Source organism: Canis lupus, chromosome 4, assembly GCF_011100685.1.
Source record: "Canis lupus familiaris isolate Mischka breed German Shepherd chromosome 4, alternate assembly UU_Cfam_GSD_1.0, whole genome shotgun sequence".
In the NCBI taxonomy this organism is placed as follows: domain Eukaryota; kingdom Metazoa; phylum Chordata; class Mammalia; order Carnivora; family Canidae; genus Canis; species Canis lupus.
In genome coordinates, this window is record NC_049225.1 from 8,490,412 (window position 1) to 8,517,891 (window position 27,480).

Sequence of the window (27,480 nt, forward strand, 5' to 3'; positions counted from 1 at the left end):
GCACAGAAGTTTAATTTGTGTGGTCCTGATCAGAGACTAAAACAGAAGAGCTCTTGTTTTGTTTTTTCTCATTTTTTTATTTTTTATTTTTTAACTTATTTTTTATTGGTGTCCAATTTGCCAACATATAGAATAACGCCCAGTGCTCATCCCATCAAGTGCCCCCCCTCAGTGCCCGTCAACCAGTCACCCTCACCCCCCGCCCACCTCCCCTTCCACCACCCCTAGTTCGTTTCCCAGAGTTAGGAGTCTCTCATGTTCTGTCTCCCTCCCTGATATTAATGTAAGGTCAATATACGTGCTCATATCTCTCTAATCTAAAAAACTTCCAGTGTGGTGGTTTTGTTATGTTCTGGCCTGTCGCGGGAGCATTTGGGAAAATGCATTGAAATATAGCTGGGTGGATTAAGGGAGAGGGCAGGTGAGTCAGAGATGAAGACTAAATTAGGTAGTGTTGTAGAAAGAGCGCAGGACTGAGAAATCTCTGCTTAGTTCTGGCCCAGCCACTTAATTATGTGACTGTTGGAGCCTTTTTCATCTGAAAACAAATACCCGCTGAGCTGTGTGAGACCTAAATGAAGTACAACACGTGCACGGCCCAAGCATGAGGGCTCTGTGGTGGCTGTAGACCTCAGTGGAAAATATTCATACTGTAGGTTTAATAATGTACATGTGTACTGGAGGTTTTCGGTTCATTTAGAAACACTCAGGAGTAAATGCCCAGCCTCCAATGCTTCAAGATCATTCACTGGAAAAAAAAAAAAAAAAAAAAAAGATCATTCACTGGACTTCCAAAGTCAGGAATACATTCCCCTGATTCTGCTCTTGGTTTTAAATGCAGATTCTTTTCCTGATCACTAGCAAGTAAATTTCACCTGAAATATTGCAAGTGCCCAAGGATAAACCATTGCACAAATGACACGTATAAAGGGCCTGGCCTCATGAGCTGGGAAGAGTTTTGTAAGGAGAAAACACTTAAAGAGAAACCACTTCACAAGACAGGTACAGCCTTAACAGCTGCCCGCAGCCAAAGCGCCTTTATTAAACGGATGAGTTTTGAACTCCAAATAAGGGCCCAGGGGTCATAAAGATTATCAGGGCTTTTTGGATCAAGTCTTTTCATTGAGATTAAGACCTTTCCTGCCAAAATTAATGACTGTTTTTACCGAGTTCTATAAAACCCCTTTGCCTTTTTACCTGGGAACACACAGAGTATGCAGAACAAACTTCACCTCCATTTATAACTCAAACAGGGTGAGAGCAGTGACTCGTTCACAGCCACACAGCCAGTAAGTGGAGAGCAGGGCTTGACCATAGGAGGTCCTTTTCTTCTTTAACTTTTTTTAAGGTCAGAGTTATACATGTATATGTAGCTAAGTCAGCTTGTTCTAGAAGGGGGTTTTTAAGGAAATGAGCCTTCTTCTGAGCACAAACTTACAGTGACTCTTTGGGTTTAGTGGCCTGATTAGTTCTAAGTAACATAATCATATTGTTATGTGTTGGACTTTCAGAGTGAGACCTTATTTGCTAACCAGTTCCCCATGTGAAAGACAAGCATGTAGGGCCCTGTCCAGCCGCCAGCACCATCCGACCACACGTGGGCAGCACACCTCTGTATCCCCCTTCTTCCTCACATTGTAACTTCGATCAAGTTGATAGTTAAGACTATTGATCTTTAGAGCTTGGATGCAGAGTAAATCATGATGACTTTTCGTCCGTGATTTGTTTGTATCCTAATGTCCTGATTTTTCATACTTTTCCTGTGGCTTCTAGCCTCAGCAGTCTGGAGTCGTTGTCCTGCCTGGTACACAGCCGTCTTCCTGAGGTCTCCTTTCCCCATTGTTCTGGAGACCCCTCCACCACTCCCTGCTGGCTCTCCTGTTTCCTGGATCCCTTATCTTCCCCTTTCTCGCTTGACTTCCTCAATCTGGGGGAGCATGTTCTTCATATGTCTTCCTGCAAACGAGTACGTGGGTGGTGAATTTTTCAAGACCAGCGTCTTTGTTGGGACCCTCACACTTCATTGATAACTTGCCTGGGTTTACCACTCTCCTTTGGGAATCATTTTCTTTCAGTCCTTTGAAGGCATTGCCTCACTGGTTATAGCTTCCAGTGTGGATGCGGAGAAATCTGAAGCCATTCCTAGGCCTGACTCTTTAAACATAACCTGCTTTTTCTCTGTGGAAGCTTGTGGAATTATTTTTTGTCCCGAGAGCTCTGTCGTTTTATACCGTGCTTTGGTGTGGTGCTCTTGTCAGCCACCGTGATAGCCATGCAGACTGTAAATTCATGCCCTACATTTGGGGACACTTCCTTAAACTATTACAGTACTTTTTTGCCCCCTCCATTCTTGCTCTTTCTGGAACGACTGTGCATTGACTGGTTTGTGCCTCTTGCTCTTAGTTACTATGTGTCTTTCTGCTTTACTCTTTTAAGTCTCTTAGTCTCTTTTCCAGTTACGCCAGGGAGGGTTTCATTTCTGTTACCAGGTTTTAATATTCAAGAGCTCTCTCTCTCTCTCTCTCTCTCTTTTAGTATAGAACAACCAGTTCTGTACTAAAAGTATTTAACCTTCCTTTGTGTTCATTTTAATTTTTCTCTTTCAAGTTGCAGGTTTTGCTCACACATCTGGTAATTCTTGCTGGGTGTTCGTATCTAAGGGGAGGTACTCAGGCTTTCCAAGAAATATTGCCAGCTGCCTAAATCTGAATCTCTTTCATGATCTTCCCAACACATAGAGACAAGGAGAACCGAGTAAGTCACCTAGAATGCATACCTGCAGTATAACTGGGAGACAGAAGTTCAACTTGTGGGAAAGCAGAGCAAGAAGCATCTGAGGCCAGCATCAGGGCTCCCGGGAAGTCAGAGTCAGGTGGAAACTGTATGATAAAGGGACACGAGTAATGGGGGCCTGATGGTGGCAGTATACAGCAGCAGTGGGCAGGGGGCAGGAAGGGACTCCACCACGAGGGATGGAAATACTGACAGCCCCCAACTGGCAGTGGTTCAACTCATGATTTTTTCAACTATGATGGTGCAAAAACAATACACATTCAGTAGAAACTATACTTGGAATTTTGAATTTGGATCTTTTTCCCGGTCAGCGATATGTGGTACATACTCCCCCCTGATGCTGGGTGACAGTGGTGGCTTCAGCTCCAAGGCAGCGTTGCAATCATGATAGTCAAAATTGATGTACTTCCCACTATTCTGTTTTTCACTTTTGGTACAGTGTTCAGTCGATGACATGAAATATTCAGCACTCTGTTATCAAATACACTATGTGTTGGATGACTTTGCCCACCTGTAGACTAACCTAAGTGTTGTGAACACGTTCACAGTCAGCTGGGCTGAGCTCTGATATTTGGTAGGTTAGTGTATTAAGTGCATCTTCAGCTTATGATGGGATCATTCTGTTGTAAGTTGAGGAAGATCTGTAGTGATAAATCTGACACCAGTTCACCAGAGCACTGGCCAACTGGGTCATCAGAGAAAGGAGTTTGAAAGTTCATGAGATTGAAGGTGGCTGCTGGAAGGTACCATTTCTGGGAGGAGGGGTAGATGTCTCCCGGAGACTTAATGGTTAAGTGCAAGAAGGAAGCCAGGGTCTCATGGGGGAAAAGAATCATAGGAGAGAAAAACCCTTCTCAGCTCAAAAATAAAACTTTTCTCTGAGGAATACTGCATTTCACTGTACCAACAGAACACTCACAGATCAAACCCAGTAAGCCACACAAACCCCTCATCTCCACCTGGATAGAACCAACCATTTCTGCAAGTCAGGAAAAGAATGCCTTTCAAAATGAACAGAAAAAGGGTGCATATAAACACTGCCATAAGAAGAAAACAAAATGAGAATCATGTACAGCTTGATGAAAAGTCTCTCCTCAACCATAAGGCAGAAGAAAAGTGCAACAATAGCTAGTCTGAATCAAATATCCTTAAACAAGACTTTGCCGAAATTAAACAACCCTGGAACTTAAAAATGTTGGGCACCTGGCAGGGCTCAGTTGGTGAAGCATCTGCCTTTGGCTCAGGTCATGATCCCAGGGTCCTGGGATGGAGTCCCGAATGTGTCATGCGTTGGGCTCCCTGCTCAGCAGGGAGTCTGTGTCTCTCTCTCCCTCTGCCTCCCCCTGTTGCTTGTGTGCATGCTTACACTCTCTCTCTCAAATAAATCTTCTTAAAAATTTCAAAAGGTCAACAAAAACAAAAACCTTCAGCAAGCTGTAAAAAATAAAAAAATAATTATCTCAAGATTAAATTATAGCTGGCCAAGGAAGAATAGATTCAACAGTGGAGGGCACTGAAAAAGTAAAAAGCAGCCAAGAGTACATAAAAAAGGTTACAAAGATAAAGTAGAATGGGTACACACAAGTGTGTGCTCATACAGTGGAATGCTATAGAGCAGCGAGAACAGGCAATCTGCCAATACACAACATGGAGGACTCCAATGTGCTAAGGAGCTGGACTCCGGCCTCCTCTTGTGGATCCTATGGAGGTGGCTATTTGAGTATTAGGTTTTAAGAACAGAATTGAACCAGTATGGGTGGGTCTATCTTAATTCATACATGTGTTACTGGTGGCTCAGTTGGTTAAGTGTCTGACTTTGGCCCAGGTTGTGATCCCAGAGTCCTGGGGTGGAGGCTCATGTTGGACTCCCTGCTCAGCAGAGAGTCTGCTTCTCCCTCTAGCCCTCCTCCCACTCATGTGCTCTCTATCTCAAAATCTTTAAGAAATATTTGTTACTAGAAACCGTTTATACCTGCGTCTATGTATGTGTAGGTATACGCATTTATCTACTGAATTATTTAAGATTTTATTAAGTAATGTCTCCATCTAACATGAGGCTCAAACTCACAACCCTGAAATCAAGAGTCACACGTCCTACTGACTCAGCCAGGCACCATTCTATTGATTTATTTTAAATGTATACAAACACGTAAAAAGAATCCTGTGAGGAATCTTCTGTAAAAAACAAAAACAATACCCTCCCCATTTCTTTCATGTAGATGCAGATTTTCATACATTAGTTTGCAAGGAATGCTTATGACCTGGAATGACTTGGGTCTTTAAGAGTATTCTAGCTTGAAAATACGCAACCTTGGGTTCTTCAGAGAGGTATGGAGAAGAGTCCATGTTCGTGGAGGTATTACTGCGAAAGCATAGAAATGGAACTTGAGAATGCCTAGCCACTTCAACCACTTAACACGAAGAATCTAAGAGGCTCCTCTGACATAGGGGTAAAGGACAGTGTCTTGGGAAGCTTTCAGACTAATCTAGGCGATGCGGAGCAGAATACTCTGTCTCAGACATACTCAAAGGAAGAGCACTGTAATTTCAGAAATAGTGGGAAAGTATAGGTCTTGACTTGTCTGGAAGGCTTCCTGTTATGAACTCTCCTGTTTTGCCCCATGTGTGGGTTCCTGCTTGCTTTCTTGCAGACATGTTATGTCAGCGTGTTCAGAGTGAGGTGAAAGGAAAACAAGGCTAGGGAGGCCCGAGTGCCCTGTACAGCAGCCCTGGTTTGAGCAAGCACACATTTTTGGCCCTCTGCACCCTCTCTCACAGGACTGGAGACCATAGCTATCCTTTCCTTTCTACTAATCAGAACTGGCAATATTGTTCCAGTTGTTGGTTTCTCTCATCTGTTTGGTTTGGCTTCCATGCCTTCGGTTTTTCTGAGAAATTTAACTTCCCAGGAGCGCCCCCTGGTGTTCAGTAACCAAGAGGGCACATCTTTTGGCAAGTGTGGCTCAAGTACAGAAGGAAGCAAACAGCGGCTTGTTTCTGTATTATGATACACGACATTGTAAACTTTATTAATGATATGGTTCCAGAGGCACCTAAGAGCAATCTTTTACTTTCCTAGCTTCCAAAGAGATGTGATGGAGTACATATGATATGACATTCTGGTGGAATGTTAGAAAAAACAAAGCCAGTGCTCATCTCCACGTGGCATCCTTTTTGTTAACTCCCTAGGCAATTGGTGATAATAATTGCCATATTAGATTTCACCTCAGTGGTGGATGTGCTGCTGGTCAACAACTACAACCAGTTGCTATAAAAGCAAGACGAAAGATAACAGGAAACCAGCACCCCTCAGTAAGAACGAACAAACTACAAAAAGAGCTCAGCTTCTTCTGAGCAGCCCAATGAAGAGGTCCTGCACGTGCCCAGATGCAGGATCCCAGGCAGGCACTAAGTTTGTAGGAAAACACAGCAGCTGTTTCACTTTGACACTGAAATTTACTTGGAAGTCCTATAAGCTTTGAGGGGCCCCTGGGTGGCACAGTTTGTGGAACATCCAACTCTTGGTTGGTTTTGGCTCAGATCATAACCTCGGGGTCATGCTCCACATTGGGCTTGGTGCTCAGCGTGGAGTCAGCTTGTAATTCTCTCCCTCTGCCCTTCCCCCTTGTGTGCTCTCACTTTCTCAGTTTTTTTTTTTTTTTTTAAACCTGTTAAGTTTTGAAAAAATAAGCTCAATGCTTTAGGACAATGGAACAGTAGTTTTTTGTTTATCATTTTAGATACACATTTATAGTCTAAAAAGCAAAACAGAGCTTTCCAAATTTAAAATTAGGTAGATAATGGATAGCCTTGAGATTTTATAAAGTTAACTACCTTTCACCCCCAACCCATCTCCCCAGAATGAAGTGATAGCATTTAAAGGCTGACCCAGGGATCCCTGGGTGGCGCAGCGGTTTGGCGCCTGCCTTTGGCCCAGGGCGCGATCCTGGAGACCCAGGATCGAGTCCCACATCAGGATCCCGGTGCATGGAGCCTGCTTCTCCCTCTGCCTGTGTCTCTGCCTCTCTCTCTCTCTCTCTGTGACTATCATAAAAAAATAAAATCTTTAAAAAAATAAAAATAAAAAAATAAAGGCTGACCCAGAATACCAGCTGTTATTAGGGTAGGGTGTTTGCTTTAAAGGGTAAAAAACTAAACCAGCAGAACAGAAAACGGTTTCTCTCATATAAATGACACAGAATGGGGTAATAATTCTTTTGGTGCAGGTTTTCTCAAAAGCCTTAACACGAACTGAAAGCTATTTAATTCCAAATTTAACTTTCCCTTTCTTGCCACCTGTTTTCATCATCCCTTAAAACTGGCCAGCTGGTGGGGAGCCTGGGTGGCTCAGTCAGTTAAGTGACCAACTTTTGATTTCCAGCTCAGGCCATGATCTGAGTTGTGAGATCAAGCCCCCTTATCAGGCTCCATGCTGTGTGTGAAACCTGCTTAAGGTTCTCTCTCTCTCCCTCCCTCCACTAAAAAAAAGAAAACAAAACAAAACAGCAGCATCTGGGTGGTTCAGTAGGTTAAGCATCTGCCTTCAGCTCGGGTCGTGATCTTAGGATCCTGGGATCGAGTCCTGCATGGGGCTCCCTGTTCAGCAGGGAGTTTACTTCTCCCTCTGTTCCTCCCCCTGCTCACTGTCGCTCTCCCAAATGAGTAAATAAGAAATCTAAAAAAAATTTTTTTTCTAAACACCTGACCAACTCTTTCTCAACCCACCCTCTCCAGCCCTGACACAGCCCTTCTGCCCATTTATGTTACCCTTCAGAGAATCCATCAAAACACTTCTCAAATGTTCTCCACTGGCTTAGTCAACTTTCCAAGCCCTCCTCCTGCCCCCAGTGCACCACCCCGACCTGAATCAACACATGGGGGTGTTCTCCAGGACCACACAAACCAAAGTGTGCAACATGACACCACCTTCAAACTTCCACCTCCTTCTGCCATTTTACTCCTCACATCTTACTTTGTAAGATGTTCAGACGGAAGATGTTTTGTTCATTTGGAGCAGCTTAGTTCCCCCTGTAGACTGTGCTGGTCTAGCTCCAACCAACACCTTTCTTTGACTCCTTCGCTCTGCAAGCCCCTTTCCATCCTTCCTTACCAGGCTATCCTGACTCACTCTGGAAGACCCACTCGGACAGTGTCTCCTCCAGGGAACCTCCCCTCAAGTTCCCACAGCCCCCAGCAGAAACTAGTCAGGAGCTCTTTCTGTGTTCACTCCCCATCGAGGCTGTTTATAAATCCTGAGGACACGGATTGTCTTGTTTACCTCTTTGCCCCAAACCTTGTATAGTTTGGGCTCAAAAGCTGCTCACTTGCACGTAATTTGCTAAATTAAGAGACAGTGATCCTCTATGAAAGATGTAATTGCATATATTTTAGGTCATTTATCTATAAATACTAAATACTGTTTTTCAACTTCATATTTAAGAAGTTATCAAAACTTGTAAACACTCAACCAGATGAGCTAAATTTGAAGAGGACTGATAATACTGTGAAGACAGCTGAACAGCTGAAACTCTCCTACATTGCTGGCAGGAGGGCAAGCTGGCAGTATTTACTAAAGCTACACATGCACGTACCCTGGTGAGCCAGCACTCCAATCCTGGGTGGACGCCCAACAGAAACGAGGAAGCATGTTTTCAGCAGCAGTCTCCGTCACAGCCAGCCCCCGGTTGGAAATAATTCAGATGCCCGTTAATATTAGAATGGCTGAATAAACCCTGGCGTATTTGTACACTCAAAGCAACGACCTAGAATGAACTTCTACAGTGTGGCAACAGGGTAGTACTTCATGAAGTTAAAACCACACTCAAGCACCCCAGGGTGGCAGAGACGTAACAGAAACAGTGATTACCCTCAGGGGTTGTGGCTGCAGACTAGGAAGCGTGCGGACACGAATGCAGGAGGTGCACTGTTCCCTCCCTGACCCGAGGCTGCCGTCACCCAGGAGCACCAAGGCCAAGTTCACACAGAGGAGCTGGCACCTCGGGTAGGTGGAGGTCATGTCGCAACATAGCTCAGGAGAAAGAAAACCTGTGAATTCAACTCTTGGGACCAGGCCAACATGCTAGTGGTACAGCCATGAGAAAGTGAACGGACGAAAGGATCTTGGTCTCTGCCACAACACAGTAAGAATGTTTTTAAAAAGAAATTACTTTTTAAAATGCACAAATGGTATTCCTTTTTATTTTAACGGTTACAACTTTGGCTTAAGGTTCATAATACTGTTTCCAGACAGTGTTCCACTGTTAACATAAAAGAGGCTGTTGTGATGTGACTTACACCAGCTCCTTAGCAGGTGAACCACTCATCTGGCTACATCTTGAGAAAACCACTCAACTCTGGCCTACAGGATTGCAGGAGTAGTCGTCTAAAACGTTTATTTGACTATATTCCTTCTATGCTTTAACCTAAAACCAGCTGCCACCTTTTAGTGATGACAGAAATAAAATTCTTGGAGATGTATAAAATATATTTCCTGCTGAGATTAAAAAAAGAAACCAAAAAACAAAAAACTTTGAGTACCCTACAACAACTGATATACTTTGTCCTCGAAATTGTAATTTTGGCCAATGTTTAGCTTCAGTTCTATGACTGAGTTTTAATATGAACAAAGAAATACTCAGTTTAACCAAATACCTGTCAGGATTCCAATGTATTTTGAGGAAAGGTATATAAATAAAAAGATTAACAGATTTAAATGCAATTTAAGAGCAAGGAAGAACATAAGTATCTAAAAACTATACATGTACACATGCAGAACAAACTCTGAGCTACAGGATACACAAGGCAAAAGTGAATATAGCACCTTTCGACATAGAATATTTTCCATTGCAACCTCATGTATATATCTATAAAATAGAACTACATTAAAACCTACAAATCTTCATGTTCACCAGAACTTCCTGAGTGGCTGACACTATGTTAGCAGGGTAATATAGGTGGCATGTGACACCCATTTGTCTTTCAAAGACTTCTTCAACTTTTGACTTTGATGCTACCACCTTCAAGGCACCAGTCCAAGTGCTCATTAATCTGAGACTCCAACACTTCATTCTGACAAACAGGACAATCGACCATCCTGTTCTGGCTGGATGCACTGCTGGAATCCTGAGTTGCAGCTGTAGGATGTGAACTCCACTTTGGATCATTTCCACCACTTTGTACTTGCTCTTTCTTGATAAAAAAATTGTCAAAAACAGTCTTGTCTTCTAGCCTGGGTCGTTTACTTGGGAGTTTCTCCTCAGGCCCACTCACATCCTGGGGTGCAGTCACAGATGTTGATTCCGGTGCTTTTAAAGAATTTCTCAGGGATATCTTAGAAGAGGTGACCCTTTTGTGAGATCCAGAAGAGATGGAGTTTTTAGTGATGTCACCGGTTGTTAGGCTTTTTGTTGGAGATCCATTCACACTTCGGAAGGTCTTTTGGTTGGCAACTGAGACCCTAGGAAAGTAGTTGCTTAAGACATTTTGGTGACTGGCAGTAAGAATAGGGGACACTAGAGGAGTTTTTTTACTTGAACCATTCTGTTCAAATTTCACCTCAATTTTAGAATTGGGTCTGAGAGCTTTTGCTGAATGGTCTTGACTTAAAAGATCTTGGGTTTTATTAATAGCATACGAAGTAACAAACTTTCCCGATGAAGGCGAGTTGCTCGTTTCTCCTAGAACATATCCTTTCCCACTGAAAGGGATCAACAGCTGGGTCTCACCTCTGTTAGATTTATCTACAAAAGAAGCAAAAGTTCTCTTGACTCGAAATTAATACAGTAACAAGTGTTAAGCTAATGAGCTTGGGAGAAGGACGTATCTACAGTGGTCAGGGGGCTCAGGGAGGGAGAGAACACAAAAAATAAAAATCTAGCATCCCAAGCCCACTAGCAAAGGAACTTGTACCTTGAAAATCACTTAGCATTCTTCAAGTTTAGTTCCAGAGGGAAAAGTCTCCTCCCACATTCTTTTCTTTCCCCCTACTCACACAGAATGGGGATCTATAACCTCTCCACATAAATTCTTCTCTAGCTCCTCTACTCACTCACCATTTTTGAATTTAGGAAAAGTAGCTTATTATTAATGTTTCTGGATCCAACCAACAATTTCCCAAGGGAAGAAGTCTTAACTTTAGTGACCTGGTTCCCTCTTCAAAAGGCAGGGACTCTGAACTTCATAGGAAAGGGATAAATCTCAAAGATGAAGTACCAGCACATACATGTCATATCCTTTTCCCATTCTTCTCCCAATGAAAATACATACATCAACAGCAGAAGTCACTCGGCTAGAAGCCAACTGATAGGAAGGGGTGGGTTAGGAGTAATTCCGGGCATTGTTATTTGAATTACTGTTTTTATTTTGACAATCATTTTGCCTTCTGTTTCCCAATGACTCAGTGAGTCAAGATAGGGAAAGGGCCTTTACCTAACTCCAATATTATCCGTGAACACAATTTCTACTTTAACTCACACTACGCAAAGTACATTTTTCTACCATCACTTCACAAACAATGGGATTTGTTTAAATCCACACTTACAAATGTCTATACTTGAAATAATCCTTAAGCTCATCTTAACACCAGTTCTCCAGAGGACAGCCCTGGCTTTTATACTGTTAGCTGTGGTCCCAGCAAGCATGGAAGAGCAGACAAAGTTACCTTTATTTTCAGCTGCTGTTGGCTGCTTTCCTACTTTTGTCTTTCCTTTGCCCTTTTTTGAGTAATTCTCTGGTTCCTTGATTTTGATGTAGGTGCCGCCACAGGTCTTCTGGTGCTCAGCCCACCAGTAGTCATGCACAGAGGGTGCCCTGTTGGTGGCACGTTTGACATAACCGTAGTAGGGTTTCTTGTACTGACAAGGCCCATTGCAGCGCCACCAGTGTCGCCGGTACTCATCCACCTCATCGTGGAAAGTATGGTACACCTGGGTTGAGAGAAAGTGCTCAGTGTTAAAGAGGCAAAGTTAACAATTTTAAAAAAATACAGAAGCAGCCTTCCTGTGTTTAAACTTTCCAGTTTCTGAGAGCTCTCTGCAATGACACTTTGGAGAAGGCAGCAAACAGATTTAGCTTCTGTTCCCAAAGTTCATTTTAATGGGACAGCAGCAGTTAATAATACTTCAAAAACTGTGTAAAGATAGAAAGATGTGAGATTAGAAAACAAAAAACTTTTTAGCCCACAAAAGCCTGTCAATGCTAAAAGTTTTAGAAACCAAATTTTAAAATGATCAAAAATCAGGATAAACCAAATTTTAAAATGATCAAAAATCAGGATAAAGACAAAATTTTATATAATGCCATAATAAATAACAATTATTCCTTCCTACTGTTCAACTGAAATTTTCCCCTGTAAGTAACAATACCAAAGGATTCTGGACTATTTCCTAGAAATGCTCAACCCCACCTACACAAGCATTTTGCCTGATGCAGTCTCTGCTACACCCACTCCACATTCTCAAAGGTCTTTGCCCCCTTGTCTTTGTAATGAGCCTCATGGGGGCATCATTCTACCTGCTTATGGCAAAAAGCTCCCCAGGATTCAAAGGATCTTTTGTTTTTTTTTTTAAGCTTTGAGAGAGAGAGCAGAGACAGAAAGCATGAGTGGGGGTGAGGGGCAGAAGGAGAGGGAGAAACAGACTCTCCGCTGAGCAGAAAGCCCAAAATGGAACTGAATCCCAGGACCCTGGGATCACAACCTGAGCTGAAGGCAAATGCTTAATCGACTGAGCCACCTAGGTGCCCCAGGATTCAAATATTTTCATCTCTGTGTCCCTAAGTGGCTAATATAGGCTCTGGCACAGTGAAGGTGCTCAGTCAGTATTTGCTGCCTGAATGAATGAAAAGCTTCATTCATTGATTCAAACAAAATTCTCTGCGAATGAGCTTTTCAATACTTATACAGGATCATTTAGTTTCACCCTCTAGATAGAATCTTATTTACAGATGAAAGAGGTTTGACTGAACAGAAAGTTAGCCCTCCCACCTTGGGGGCCTTGTGGAAAGCAAGACACCAATGAAGACCTGATAATCCTCAATAACCCATGTACCTTTCTCTTCTGTCCTCCCAGTGGAACATTACTACTGTATAAGATAAGGGGCCTCCACAGATGAGATTTTAACATTTAGACATTTAACTAGACATTTAACTTTCTAATAAATTCCACAGAGGAAAAGAACATGAAACTTTCTATAACTCTACAGGTAAGTTTTATACTGTGTCTCCCTCCTAAGCAACAAATGTGTATGATTTGGCAAGCATGCCAACAATACATTACGTGAGGCGCAGAAGGCACTGGAGGGAAGAGGTTTGGGGTAAAGAGATATGGAATACCCTGCCTTCTCCCTTATGTTAAGAATTCTTCACTGAATTCACTGGTTAAAAAGCCAGGACATTGGATCTATTTTGCTTCCAAGTCCTGTAACTTGTAACTTGTAACAGCCTAGGGATGTGACTTCTTTAACAATGTAGTCACCAAAATAAAATTGTGGAACTAGATGCCCTGTGGAGTTTGTTATAACAGGATGTAACCTGTAAAAGCAAGGGGTGTCCATGCGATAAAACCTCTCCTAAATGAAAACACACAGACGTGCAAGATAAAAGAATATATCCTCTTCCAACTGAACAATAGGAAGTATACCAGGACTTTGCTTAAAGTGAAAACGCCAATGAGGAAACTAAAAGCCTTTTGTACCTGCAGCTCCACAATGCTTTTGCTAGTCAGGACTTTATGTGACTGTTTTTTACTTTGTTAAAAAAAAAAAAAAAATTTAGGGCAGCCCCGGTGGCCCAGCAGCTTAGTGCCACCTTCAGCCCAGGGTGTGATCCTGGAGACCCGGGATTGAGTCCCACATCAGGCTTCCTGCACGGAGCCTGCTTCTCCCTCTGCCTCTGTGTGTGTGTGTCTCTGTCATGAATAAATAAAATTTTTAAAAATTCTTTTTCTTAAGATTTTAAAAAACAGGATCATGACCTGAGCTGAAGGCAGCCACTTAACTGACTGAGCCACCCAGGCACCCCATGTGACTGGTTTTTAATGCAAGCTACTTTCTTGATGAAGTAACTCTGATAATTAAATGAGCTCTCTAGAAAATTAAAGCCAACAGCTAGGAGAAAAAAAAATCTACATAAAGTGAGCACTTTTCATTTTCCACAAGGCTGGCTTTTACTGCCTTTCAAAGACAGGAAATAATCTGCAGGAATTTGGTTCAATCCAATACAATACTTATTAGCCCTCATAGGGGCGCTGTATCACACATCTTATACAGAGGTGTACAAAGATAAGGAAGAGCCACCCTGTGTTCAGAGGTCTGAAATAGAATAAAATATTGTCAATGGTCAAAGAGCTGCTAGGGACACTAAAAGGAAGAAGTCCTGGCCCGCTGCGAAGATGAAGGACATGTGACAGCACAGAGGAAGTGGGACCCATGAGCGAGAGGATGTGCAAGGAGCTGCACGGGGGCTGAAACGTTCACTGAGCCAAGACAAGCAGGGGACTGTGTGGGGCAGGAGAAAAGGAACAGCAAGGTCACCTGATAAAATGAATCAGTAATAATAAACATCTCGTATTTAACTTTGTGCTCAGGGATCCCTGGGTGGCGCAGTGGTTTGGCACCTGCTTTGGCCCAGGGCACGATCCTGGAGACCCGGGATCGAGTCCCACGTCAGGCTCCCGGTGCATGGAGCCTGCTTCTCTCTCTGCGTCTTTCTCTCTCTCTGTGTGACTATCATAAATAAATAAAAATTAAAAAAATAAATAAATAACTTTGTGCTCAGACAGGGCTACAATGTTTGGCACGTATTTTCTCATCTCAAGGACCCAGCAGATAAGTATCCTTGCTGCCCCCCTTTCCTGCTCCTACACGGAGGCCCCATAGTCTGCTGTCCATGGAGTGAGCACCAGAACGCCAGCAGTTGGACAACTCCTGCTTTTCTGCCCCCAGACTCTGCTTCCTACAATATTATGCAGAAATATAAATCAAGGAAAACTTGTGATGATGGGCATGACACATGAAATGGCAGCAGATACAGGAACCATCGAAGGAGGAGATGATCACAAGGAAACGAAGCTAAGGGATAGCTGTAGCAATCCAGAGGTAGTGCCGGTCTGTAGCCACTATGCACACAGCATTGCCCTAGCTGTGCTCAGAGGCCAGGGGGGGCGCCTGAGCGGCCCCAACCACAGACCAGCGGGTTAGCTTCTCTTTGTTTGTCTGTCTTGCTGTGGGAAATCCTCAAAGACAGTGTTTGTTCCTATCCAGTTGTCTATTTTTAGTTAAATCCCAGGAATTACTGAGTAAATACTAAAAATCACAAATGTTCTACCTATTTATTAATAAGTTAAATTAATGAATGTTATATTTATTATTTAACTCATATACCGTTATATTAGCTCCAGTCAGGCGATTGATGCGATGCATATGTTTACAGAACTCTGGGCCGTGCCCCTCCCGGTCTTTATCATTATTAGTGACAAATAAATAGGCATGTATCATTTCATGCAACAGGGTCTGAAACAGAAAACAATCAAATTGTTAGGGTGCTTTTGAAAATAAAAAGGCATTTTCTCACCCTGCCTGGAGTCTTAACTTTGTTTGGATCACAGGCTCCTTTCAGAAACTGTTAAAAGTCATGAACCGTCTTTCTAGAAAAATTACATATGCATCCATTCACAAAACTTTGCATATAGTCTCTGAAACTCTGCAGATCCCAGGTTAAGAACTCCATGCTCCAAGAAAGCCTTTTTAACTCTTAATCAAAAACTCAAAGGAAAGATCAATGAACTCAACTACATAAAAACTTTAAAATTCTGTGTGGGGGGAGAAAAGAGCGTGGCTGAAAAAAATTCAAAATGATGTATGAGCAACGCACCTCTCAGGCTACTAATTCTTAAAATATAAAGAGCTACTAAAGTCGATAATAGGAAATGACCAATAACTCAATTTTTAAGGGGGCAAAAGTCATAGATGGGTTCACAGAAAAAGAAATAAAAGGCTCTGACAATGTTAAAAGTTTTAGAAACCAAATTTTGAAATGATCAAAAATCAAGACAAACCATAAACATGAAAAAAAATGTGCAACTCCATTTATAAAAACAAATACAAATTAATGTTACACCAATATGCTACTTCTGCTTATCTAGATTAGTAAAACTCCCAGTTTGACATTAGTAAAGCTAAGGTGAAAAAAACATTCCCATATATCTCTGGTGGGACTGCAAAATGGTACAAACCCCCTCTGAGGAGAATTTGGTAACATCTCACAAAGTTACAAATACATTTATCCTCTGACCCAGCAATACCTAGACTAATATGAAAGGTCATGTCTATGAGAAATTTTCATTGTGGCATCGTTTGTAATGTTAAGACTGGAACTAACTGTTTAGCAATAGGGTCCTGACTGAATGAACTATGGAAAATCCACATCATGGAATTCTATACAGACTATATAAAAGAACGTACCCAGTATTTTGTACAAGAAGTATGTTAGGTGATTGGGAGAGGGAATAAGAATGGATAGAAGTATTTTCAAAACCAGTGCCTGGGTGGGTGGCGTAGTCAGCGAACCATCTGATTCTTGGTTTCAGCTCAGGCTGTGATCTAGGGTTGTGAGATCGAGCTCCACACTCACAGCAGAGTTTGCTTGAGAGTCTCTCTCCCTCTCTGTCTCCCCCTCCCAGAGGCTCATGCTCTCTCTAATAAATAAATCTTTTAAAAAATTTGCAAAACAGAAAAATGAAACAAAAAAGAAACTAATAACAATATCCTATAGAAGTTGGGGAGTTCAGCATAGAGAAGGATGGGATAGGACAACCTTTCTATGTGTATTACTTTCCATAGTCTTGGGATTTTTGAATCATGTGCAATTTTAAAACAAGAAAACCAGGATACCTGGTGGCTCAGAGGTTGAGCGTCTACCTTTGGCTCAGGACGCGATCCTGGAGTTCCAGGATCAGGCTCCTGTATGAAGCCTGCTTCTCCTCCCTCTGCCTGTGTCTCTGCCTCTTTCTCTGTCTCTCATGAATTAATAAATGGAATCTTAAAAAAAATATATACATAATAAAACCTACTGCTCTAGTGAATAAAATCTGATGATAAATCCCATGATTGGCCCAAATTTAATCTGAATTTACATAAATCTTCTTTGAATTAAAACAACAATAGCGGGATCCCTGGGTGGCGCAGCAGTTTGGTGCCTGCCTTTGGCCCAGGGCGCGATCCTGGAGACCCGGGATCGAAAACCACATCGGGCTCCCGGTGCATGGAGCCTGCTTCTCCCTCTGCCTGTGTCTCTGCCTCTCTCTCTCTCTCTGACTATCATAAATAAATAAAAAATTTAAATAAATAAATAAATAAATAAATAAATAAATAAATAAATAAATAAATAAATAAAACAATAGCCTACTGTTCATTTCCACATCAAAGATGTAGACGTGTAGGTGTAAAATTCACAAAAGTATTTAAGGCTGCTGTTTCATAATTTATCTTAAATATTTCTTTATTTTTTATTTATTTTTTTTAAGATTTTTTTTTTTCACTTATTCATGAAAGACACAGAGAGAGGCAGAGACATAGGCAGAGGCAGAAGCAGGCTCCATGCAGGGAGCCCAATGTGGGACTCAATCCCGGGACTCCAGTATCATGCCCTGAGCCGTCCCAGAAATATCTTTTTAAAGAGTGAAAGTCGGGCAGCCCGGGTGGCTCAGCGGTTTAGAGCGGCCTTCGGCCCAGGGCGTGATCCTGGAGACCCGGAATCGAGTCCCATGTGGGGCTCCCTGCATGGAGCCTACCTCTCCCTCTGACTTGGGTCTCTGCCTCTCTCTCTCTCTCTCTCTCTCTCTCTCTCTCTCTCTGTGTCTCTCATGAATAAATAAATAAAATATTTTAAAAAAACAGTGAAAGTCATAAAGGTCTCTAAAAGCAAACCTTGTTCATAATGTTTTTACAAAGAATTTCCATCAGAACTAGATTGCCATTAATGAACTGTAGTCTTATCAAATTATGCTGAACAGAAAAATGGGTGAATCAAACATTTTAACTTGGCCATTACAAAAACATCTCTTTTAAAATTATCAACTCCATCTCTAAAAGCGAATTTAATCTTTTCAAGTAAATACCACTCTTTGGGATTCAAACTCAAAGGGCCTCTATATTTCAAATGTTTTCTAACACAGTAATGATCAATAACTAATCTTATAAAGAAGAAATAAATTAAGGTTCCTAATTTTGGGTTCAATTTAAACACCCTGAAAATGGCACATGGCACCATACTGAACAATTTCTATTTTTATAGATGTACCATTTTCCACTCCACATTTAGGCCAGATTCAAGATTCTACTCAACATGGTCCCCAAACACCTCTACTTCCCACCACTGTACTGTCTGGCCAAAAGCAGCTACTTCTGGTCCTCAATATGCCTAAATTTCATGCCTCTCTTCTGTTCACAGCATGCCCATTTCTTCTGCCAAGAGTGGTTTTCCTTTACCATCCCTACTTCTCAGAATGCAATCTGTCCTTTAAGGCTCACCTCCGTGTTTTCATTAGCAGGAGTAACAATTATAAAGTGGTAGTAATGAGGCCATGTGGTATAGGGAATAGGACAAGAGCTTTGGAGCCAGGCAAACAGCCTACACCAAGGATTTATTATTGATTATGCACAAGGCTTTGGACAAGTTACAACTTGCTCCTTATTCCTAATATGGGGATATTCTGATCTTGCAGGGCTATACACACTAGATTAACTATTCACTAGATTAACACTAGTGTTAATCATAATTACTACCACTACTGGCACACAATACGTACTCAATAAATCAATAAAGAGTAGTAGAAGTGGTGATGTCAGTAGTCATAAAATACACGTGCATGGAGCTTTTCTTTGTCCTCAACCAGACAAAGTCTTTTCCTTTTCTGAATCCTACTCATTACAATTTAGGTCATACTTTATGTACAGACCAGAGTCACACTGTTCCTCTTTGGTCCTTCTTACCCCGATCTGATATTGTAACTTTCTGCCAACAGCAAATGCTCACTTGATAGCATTACCACACATCTCCCATTCTCTTCTCGCCCATTACCTTTAAAAAAAAAAATTGTTCGTGCGTTTAACCATTTACACAATAAATATTCATTAAGCAACTACTGTTATTAGAGCTCTTCATAAGGTTGACTTGGTTAATCATGTTCGAATGTTTTTTTATGCCTACTTTTTTTCCCCTGCTTATTCACTGAGTTACCAACAAAGTTGTGTTAACACCTGCAACTATGATTGTGGATTATTTCCCTTTTTGCTTCTACTAATCTACGCTTTATGTAATTTAAAGCTATATTACTACTTTTAGGATCATTATGTGTTTTTATTTAATAGATCATTTTATCATTATAAAATGTTAACCTTTTTTCCAGTAAAACTTCTTCCCTTAAAATCTTTAGTCTGATACAACAGCTTTCTGTTTTTGTTTGGATGATATATGTCTTTTTCCACCCTTTTGCGCTTAACATATGTGTGTCTTTATCTTTTTTTTTTCTAATGCAATTTTATTTTTTTATTCATGAGAGACACAGAGAGAGAGAGAGAGAGAGGCAGAGACATAGGCAGAGGGAGAAGCAGGGTCCATGCAAGGAGCCCGACGCGGGACTCGATCCTGGGTCTCCAGGATCACACCCCGGGCTGAAGGCAGCGCCAAACCACTGGGCGACGGGGGCTGCCCTGTGTGTCTTTATCTTAAGCACATCTCTTTCCATCTAGTATGTCAGTTCATGTTTAATTAACGCTTAATCCATTTACATTTAATATAATTACTGATAACCGTCTTTATGCCTAACTTTTTTGCGGGGCTTTGTTCCTTTATTCCTCCATTCTCTTTTATTAGTTAATTATTTCTGTTGTACCATTTTATATTTAGTAGCCACTGTCTTCTATCCTAACTGTGGTGAAAAACACATTACATAAAATTTACCATCTTAACTACTTCTAAGTGTACAGTTCTGGAGTGTTTAGTATATTCACATGGTTCTGAAAACCATCACCTTATATTATCCTTAAAAACACCATCTTTCATATTTCCAAGCATGTTTTAACATATTTCCCATCCAACCTCTACCACCTTTTATCCTCTTTTGTGCACACATTTCAAGAGCTATAACTGGGGCAAGACCAGTCGTCACACCGGGTGTGTCTTAGGGAATTTCAGGCATCTTCTAGACTCAACTAGCCATAATCTGGGGGCTCCTACTGCTCCATTTTGCTAGTGAAGCATGCCCTCACTCATGCTGGCTGGTTCTACCAGCTCAGCTAGATATTCTGGGAGGGCAGCACCACAGCACCTGAACAGAGAACCAAATCTGAAGTCTCAAAAGGAAGATATGGGTCTTAATTTTTTTCTAAATTTTTGCTTCTAAATATGTAACTTAAACCAGTTACTTAGCCTCTCTGAAGAGGCTTTATGTCCATATTTATAAAATGTCCATATGTCCATATTTATAAAAATGAAGACAACACACATTGTACATAAACAGGGCTGTTGTGAAGATCGAATTAAATAATAAAACTTTATTATTAAGCCTTTAGCTGTGAAGAACTGTAAAAATATACGGTAATCATTATTATCTGCATTGCAGTTAAAGTTTGCAATGAGGAAAAACAGGTGTTTGGTTTTTATATTACAGGTTAATTCACAGCAGTGTAAATCAGTAAAAAGCATTTTTAAACTACTCAGCTAAGAATCAAGTTTATGCAAAGAATACCTCTACGAGATCCTTTCTTGGTCTCAACTTTAACAGAGGTTCACTGAGACGGATGGAACACATTCCACCCCTCCCTTCATAGCTGCATAGCCCAGCACACCTGGAAAACAACCACCACAAAAGCATTATTTACCTAAAACACACAAAAGAGAAACAGAAAGGAGAAGAATAAATCCTTATACATTCTTGGGCAGTTCACACTAGTATACCTTTTTTGTTAGGAGATATCTTCAGATCACCCCAGTGAGAGAGAGGTGTGAAGAGAACTGCATCCCTTGCCCTAGCCAGGTTGCAAGAGGCCAAAGACAATCCTGTTCTGCGGCTCCCAGTCTCCTCCCTTCAAACTATAATCAGTTTGTGGTAGTTAACAGCCAGATCTCCATCGGCGCATCTCCGAAAGCGTAAGAGAAGCCTTTACGAAGGAGATTTGTCCTTTTAACCAGTTTTATGTCCTATCTTAATCTGTCTTAGTTTAGGCTGTTTTGTATTACTTCAAAGACAAGCACCGTGGTGTACAACCATATTAAAGCTGTTAACTCCGTTCATGAGCCGGAACAGATTACTTCAAATCAGGAATTCTCTACTTTAGTGAACATCCTTTTAGAGGCATCCCCGAAGATCCTTTCGGTCCAGAAATACGGAAACGTCAGCCCCGTCCCCCTCCTAACACCTGAGCTCACTACCAAGTGGTGACATCTCAAAGGGCACAGAAGAGGACAACACACATCTCTGGGAGGCTTCGCTGCCTCCTCGGCATTCTTTCTTAGGGGCTGACTCTGGGTGCTTCTCCCTCCTGGGTCAGAAACGTGTTAATTTATTTTCAAGTGAGGGGAGATCCAAAGACATCCTTTTCTCTCCCGGTGTCCTTTACAAATCAATCGGCTACCGGAATGGGCCACACAGCTAGCTTTCTTAAAGTTGTTGGAGAGGGAGGGAGACTAGGGGAGGGAGAGGGACAGCGAGAGGAGCTGCTGGTGTCCACCACGAGACCCCCAGGTTTCACGCCCCCCGGGACCGGGGGCTGCAGAGGAGCTGCCAGCCGCTCTCGCTTCCCCAGCGGGGCTCGGGACTCACAGGGTCATTCGCAGGCTCCACTTCACCTCGACGGCCTCCAGCTGGCCCCAGAAGAACCGATCGTTGAACTGCACAAACAGGGCCTGCAAGTCCGGGGTTGGGTCCACCAGCTCCCAGGACGCGTCCACCAGCGACAGGGGCGCCTGGGCCCGGTCGCGCTCCGATCCCTGCAAGTTCCACTCCTCCTGAAGCCGCAGTGCCAACACCAGATCCTCGTCCATCTCTGCCGGGATCCCAGGCGGCGTCCGAAGGCGTTAAGCAGGCTCCACGGATCCCAGGCTCCGAGAGCCTGGTCGAGCTCCTAAGAAGTACCGGCTCTCGGGCGGCTCTCGGGCCGGCCCGCCGATCTCGCGAGAACTCAGGAATAACTGGCTCTAGAACGAGAACTGAGTTTGCCCCAAACGCCGAGGCCAAGATTCTGGGGCTTAAAAAAGAGAACTCTGCAGGATACCTCCTAGTGGGCTCAAAACGGGGGCTCCCAGGGCCTGGACTCTAGGAAGGCGTCAGGAGACTGGCTACCGCCTTTACGCTCCGCCGCTCACTTCAAACACAAACGTCACGCCCGGCCCATGCGCAGTACCGCGTCTCGCCGCCTCGCCCTCCACTCTCTTCCGCAATAGCGCCTCCGGCGCATGGGCTCTAGGCCGCGGGCGCCCCTGCGCATGCGCGCTGCCTGCGCCCGGCCCCCTGCGCAGGCGCGGTGCCCGAAGCTCAGGCTCGGGCGCAGGCGTACTCGTCTCTCTTCCATCCTGCTTCCTCAGCCCCGGAGCTCGGCGGGGCTTGGGTGGGTCTCGACAGCGGCGGCACCGGCGGCGGCGGTAGTGACAGTGGCTTCGTGAGCCTCGGACGGAAATGGCGATGGCGATGTCGGACAGTGGGGCGAGCCGCCTGCGGCGGCAGCTGGAGTCGGGGGGCTTCGAGGCGCGGCTGTACGTGAAGCAGCTCTCGCAGCAGTCGGACGGCGACCGGGACTTGCAGGAGCACCGGCAGCGCATCCAGGCGCTGGCGGAGGAGACGGCGCAGAACCTGAAGCGCAACGTCTACCAGAACTACCGGCAGTTCATAGAGACGGCCCGCGAGATCTCCTACCTGGAGAGCGAGATGTATCAGCTCAGCCACCTGCTGACCGAGCAGAAGAGCAGCCTGGAGAGCATCCCGCTCACCCTGCTGCCGGCCGCCGCCGCCGCCGCCGCCGGGGCTGCCGCGGCCTCGGGCGGGGAGGAGGGAGGCGGCGGCGCGGGGGGCCGAGACCACCTGCGGGGCCAGGCTGGCTTTTTTCCCGCTCCCGGGGGCGCCTCCCGCGACAGTTCGGGTCCGGGCGAGGAAGGGAAGCAGCGCACCCTCACCACCTTGCTTGAGAAGGTGGAAGGCTGCAGGCACCTGCTGGAGACGCCGGGGCAGTACCTGGTGTACAACGGGGACCTGGTGGAATACGAGGCTGACCACATGGCGCAACTGCAGCGGGTGCACGGCTTTCTCATGAACGACTGCTTGCTGGTGGCCACCTGGCTGCCACAGCGGCGGGGGATGTATCGCTACAACGCCCTCTATCCCCTGGACGGTTTGGCCGTGGTCAATGTCAAGGACAACCCGCCCATGAAGGACATGTTCAAGCTGTTGATGTTTCCCGAGAGCCGTATTTTCCAGGCGGAGAATGCTAAAATCAAACGGGAGTGGCTGGAAGTGCTGGAGGAAACCAAGAGGGCCCTCAGTGAAAAGCGGCGAAGGGAGCAGGAAGAGGCAGCGGCCCCTCGCGGACCACCGCAGGTGACTTCCAAAGCCGGGAACCCATTTGAGGATGAGGAAGAGGACGAACCAGCTACTCCTGAGGTAGAAGAGGAGAAGGTGGATCTCTCAGTGGAGTGGATCCAGGAGTTGCCCGAAGACCTGGATGTCTGTATCGCGCAGAGGGACTTTGAAGGAGCCGTTGACCTGCTGGACAAATTGAACCACTACCTAGAAGATAAGCCCAGTCCACCTCCTGTTAAAGAACTAAGGGCCAAAGTGGATGAGCGGGTCCGACAGCTCACCGAGGTGCTAGTTTTCGAACTGTCCCCGGATCGTTCCCTGAGAGGCGGTCCCAAGGCGACTCGAAGGGCAGTTTCTCAACTCATCCGCCTTGGCCAGTGCACAAAGGCTTGTGAGCTGTTTTTGAGAAACAGGGCAGCAGCTGTGCATACTGCAATACGTCAGCTTCGTATCGAAGGCGCCACTTTACTCTACATTCATAAGCTCTGCCACGTGTTCTTTACCAGCCTTCTTGAGACTGCGAGGGAATTTGAGACGGATTTTGCAGGCACTGACAGCGGCTGCTACTCTGCCTTTGTGGTCTGGGCGAGATCAGCCATGGGCATGTTTGTGGATGCTTTTAGCAAGCAGGTGTTCGATAGTAAGGAGAGCCTCTCCACGGCGGCTGAGTGTGTAAAAGTGGCAAAGGAGCACTGTCAGCAACTGGGTGACATCGGACTGGACCTCACCTTCATCATCCATGCCCTTCTGGTGAAGGACATCCAAGGGGCCTTGCACAGTTACAAAGAAATCATAATCGAAGCCACTAAGCATCGCAACTCTGAGGAGATGTGGAGGAGGATGAACTTGATGACCCCAGAAGCCCTGGGCAAACTCAAAGAGGAGATGAAGAGTTGTGGGGTAAGAAACTTTGAGCAGTACACAGGAGATGACTGCTGGGTGAACCTGAGTTACACGGTGGTTGCCTTTACCAAACAGACCATGGGCTTCTTGGAAGAAGCGCTGAAGCTGTATTTCCCAGAGCTGCACATGGTGCTTTTGGAGAGCCTGGTGGAAATCATCCTGGTTGCTGTGCAGCATGTGGATTATAGCCTTCGGTGTGAGCAGGATCCGGAGAAAAAGGCTTTTATCAGACAGAATGCGTCCTTTCTGTATGAGACCGTCCTCCCTGTGGTGGAGAAAAGGTTTGAAGAAGGTGTGGGGAAACCCGCCAAGCAACTCCAGGACCTGAGAAATGCATCTAGACTTATTCGCGTGAACCCCGAAAGTACAACATCAGTGGTCTGATGCTTGGCTCTGTGTATATGTATACGTATATATTGCTTATATATTATTTATATTTATATTAAGTTGCATTAGGATACTCTTTATAGTCTTGAACACAGCTTAAAAGTAAAAGACACCCTCTCAAATAAAAATGCAGAATCAAAAGAAAAAAAGAAAGAAAAAGAGTTCAAATTAAGCCCAAATAACAAAACATTGGAATTATTAAAATATATGCTTCCTTTTTAAATTATGCTAACTCTCTAATGAATATATTGCCACACTATAGCATTTCAGTGTATCCTTTTGAGTCATAACACACTTTCTTACAGTATATATTAGGCAGCACAGAAAAATAATATAAGTATGTGGTGTTTAAGTATGTTGTGAAGTTTCCCCGTTCACTAAAATGTTAGGTATCTTTAAGAGTACAAGTGCCGTGCAAAACGACCTGCTTCATACACTCCCCCCGCCTTAAAATGTGATCAAACAATTTTGGGAAAAGAAAGGAATTGAGAAAATTGATTTTAGGGTAAATTTTGGTCAAAAGAATACCTTCTTGAAAGTGGCTAGTTTGTGGACTCAAATACATGGATCCTTATAGAATACAAGGGGAAGCTTTCAAAAAAAAAACAGCTCAGCAAACATTGCCAATGTAATTTGAGTGGCTCATTATTTTCACCTAATTAGCAGCTTTCTAATACTTGATTTGGGATCACTTACTTGAATCTTAAGGACTATAGTAAATTTTTTTTCAACATATTCCTGAACCATGTGAATTTTCAGCTGCAGCTTTTGTCTTTATCATACTAAAAAATTAAAATGATTTTAAAAAGAGAGAAAGAGACTGAGGAAACTGGCAGCCTCCCGTGATTTTTAGCTGCTTTCCCCCACTTTCCATTGCAAATTATATAGTGGCTCAGACTTCATGCAAATGGGAGAAAAGTTTTCACTGAAATATTTGTTTAGATGTCAGCATCTGGGTGCATGGGAAATTAGGAAAAATATACAAACCGCTATTGTTCTCAGTACGACTGCTTTGAGCAGAGATTTTTGTTTTTTTAAGCAAAGTGAAGATAAAGGTGAGATAATGTACCCAAGGCCAAGGGAGAAAAAGAACTTTTGGTGACTCCCACTAAAATGCTACGTGCTGCCTTTTTCTCGTTTTATTTTGTATTATCCTTTGTTCTTAAAAGTAAATATAATGCTTCGGATTGTTTAGTAAAACGAAAAGAGCTAAAGAAATTTGAGCTTCCCAAGATTTCTGAACGACTGCTTCTATTGTGCATTGATTATATTAAGATTCCTCATACTTTGAGAGAAATTATGCTAAGATCCATTTTTTCCTCTAGCTTCCAGTTGTGATTCTTGTCCAAACGTGCCATTTGATGCCAAGGACTTCCAAAGGTCATGTCTTTTATCTGAATTAAAATAGTGGTATTAAGACTGGAAATTATGTAAAACTGAAAATACCTTCCAAGAGTGGCTTAGGGTTTCTGAAGTTCCCTGACTCAGTTACTTACTGCCTGAGGAGCCCTTTTATTTATTTTTAGCTATGCATTTTCAAGGTTGAAAATTATCAAAATTACAGATTTTCTTTAATTTTTCACATAAATTTAGGATTTTCTAGATAATAACCATAACTGGGTATCTCAGCTGAGCAAAAACAGTTATAATTTGTGTTTTTTTTTTTAAGATCACTGGAAACTTGAATTTGATAAAAAAATTATTATTTTGTGCAACTTACAGTTTCTAAAATTATATTGTATAAAACACATGTTGTGTAAATATCTGATGCTAGGTCCATGAAATACTTCTGAAATCAAAACTTAAGGCATGAAGTTGTAAAAACTTAAATGTGTATACTCAGATATTTAAATGGTTGCTTCTTCATAGAACTGTCTGCTTTTTAAAACTGGAAGTACAGAATTTTCTTTGGGTAAAATTTGTGTATTTCTCAATCAAAGATGTAGCTGAAGGTAGTCTGCTGGTGGTGATTGAATTAGTGTGGGAAGTTGATCAAAGAGCACCAGTGTTATAATGTATCTTTGTGCCAACACAGAGCCATTGAGTAACATCCTCAAAGTGGAGTCAGAGGTCTTTTCTCTAATTCTTGTTTCTTCAGACTCCAAAACAAGTCCTAAAAATCAAATGCAGTTAGAGATTGTCCAAAAATATAGTACATTCTGTAATATACCACTTAAGAGTTGATTGCCTTTTCTTGTTTGCTTCAAACATATACTGTCTGTCACTCGAGCTTGGAATCACAGACTTGATTGAATTAATTATTGTTGAAAAAAAAAAAAAAACACCCTGTGGAATTAAGTCTCTTATTTGATTAAAGCCTCATTTCACTTAAAGTGCTGAACACTCACTTATTTTTGTTTATAATACTACCGATAGTTAAATTATTGGCACTAGTATTTTGCAACTTGCTTACCTAGGATTGGGAATTTGGAACTTGACATGTATAAAATCAGTATATGTACATTTTGCTTATTGATATGCTGTGATATGAGGGAATCTGAAATGTTTATCAAAATAAAGCTTAAAATTTTTCTTACACTGGATAAAATTGGTGTTACAATGTTAAATCTCTCTTCTTTAGTTAGGATTCAATATTCTTATGTTTTCATTACTGAAATACTATCTTACGAGTCTAAATGGGTTTTTTTGTTTGTTTTTGTCTTTATGGGGATGACAGGTAGGAAACTGTTAGCTAATTTATATATGTGTTCTGCTTACTATCAGAATTGTGATTAAATCAGATCTCAGTTCTTTTAGGACTCCCTTGAATGGGAAATTTCAGATATACAAAATGTGAATTTGCTCTAAAAAGTGGATTTTATATCATCTG

At 42.9% G+C, this 27,480-nt stretch overlaps 2 protein-coding genes across 5 annotated transcripts; one reads left to right on the forward strand and one right to left on the reverse strand.

Moving 5' to 3' along the window:
• Window positions 1-224: 224 nt before the first annotated feature.
• Window positions 225-22,234, reverse strand: SPRTN (SprT-like N-terminal domain). 4 transcript variants are annotated; one of them, XM_038533915.1, is made up of 5 exons: window positions 21,612-22,234; window positions 20,538-20,637; window positions 15,172-15,300; window positions 11,453-11,717; window positions 225-748 (listed from the first exon to the last, which is right to left on the reverse strand). In XM_038533915.1, exons 1-5 carry the CDS (start codon window positions 21,830-21,832, stop codon window positions 693-695), a joined length of 771 nt encoding a protein of 256 aa, XP_038389843.1. In that variant the 5' UTR covers window positions 21,833-22,234; the 3' UTR covers window positions 225-692. The 4 variants fall into 4 exon arrangements, with proteins under 4 accessions (XP_038389843.1, XP_038389840.1, XP_038389842.1 ...); XM_038533912.1 differs by lacking the exon at window positions 225-748 and adding an exon at window positions 8,961-10,532 and having other exon boundaries at window positions 21,612-22,229; XM_038533914.1 differs by lacking the exons at window positions 225-748; window positions 21,612-22,234 and adding exons at window positions 8,961-10,532; window positions 20,747-21,597.
• An 81-nt stretch (window positions 22,235-22,315) lies between these two features.
• Window positions 22,316-27,193, forward strand: EXOC8 (exocyst complex component 8). Its single transcript, XM_038533911.1, has one exon. It carries the CDS (start codon window positions 22,464-22,466, stop codon window positions 24,645-24,647), a length of 2,184 nt encoding a protein of 727 aa, XP_038389839.1. The 5' UTR covers window positions 22,316-22,463; the 3' UTR covers window positions 24,648-27,193.
• The last annotated feature ends 287 nt before the right edge of the window (window positions 27,194-27,480 follow it).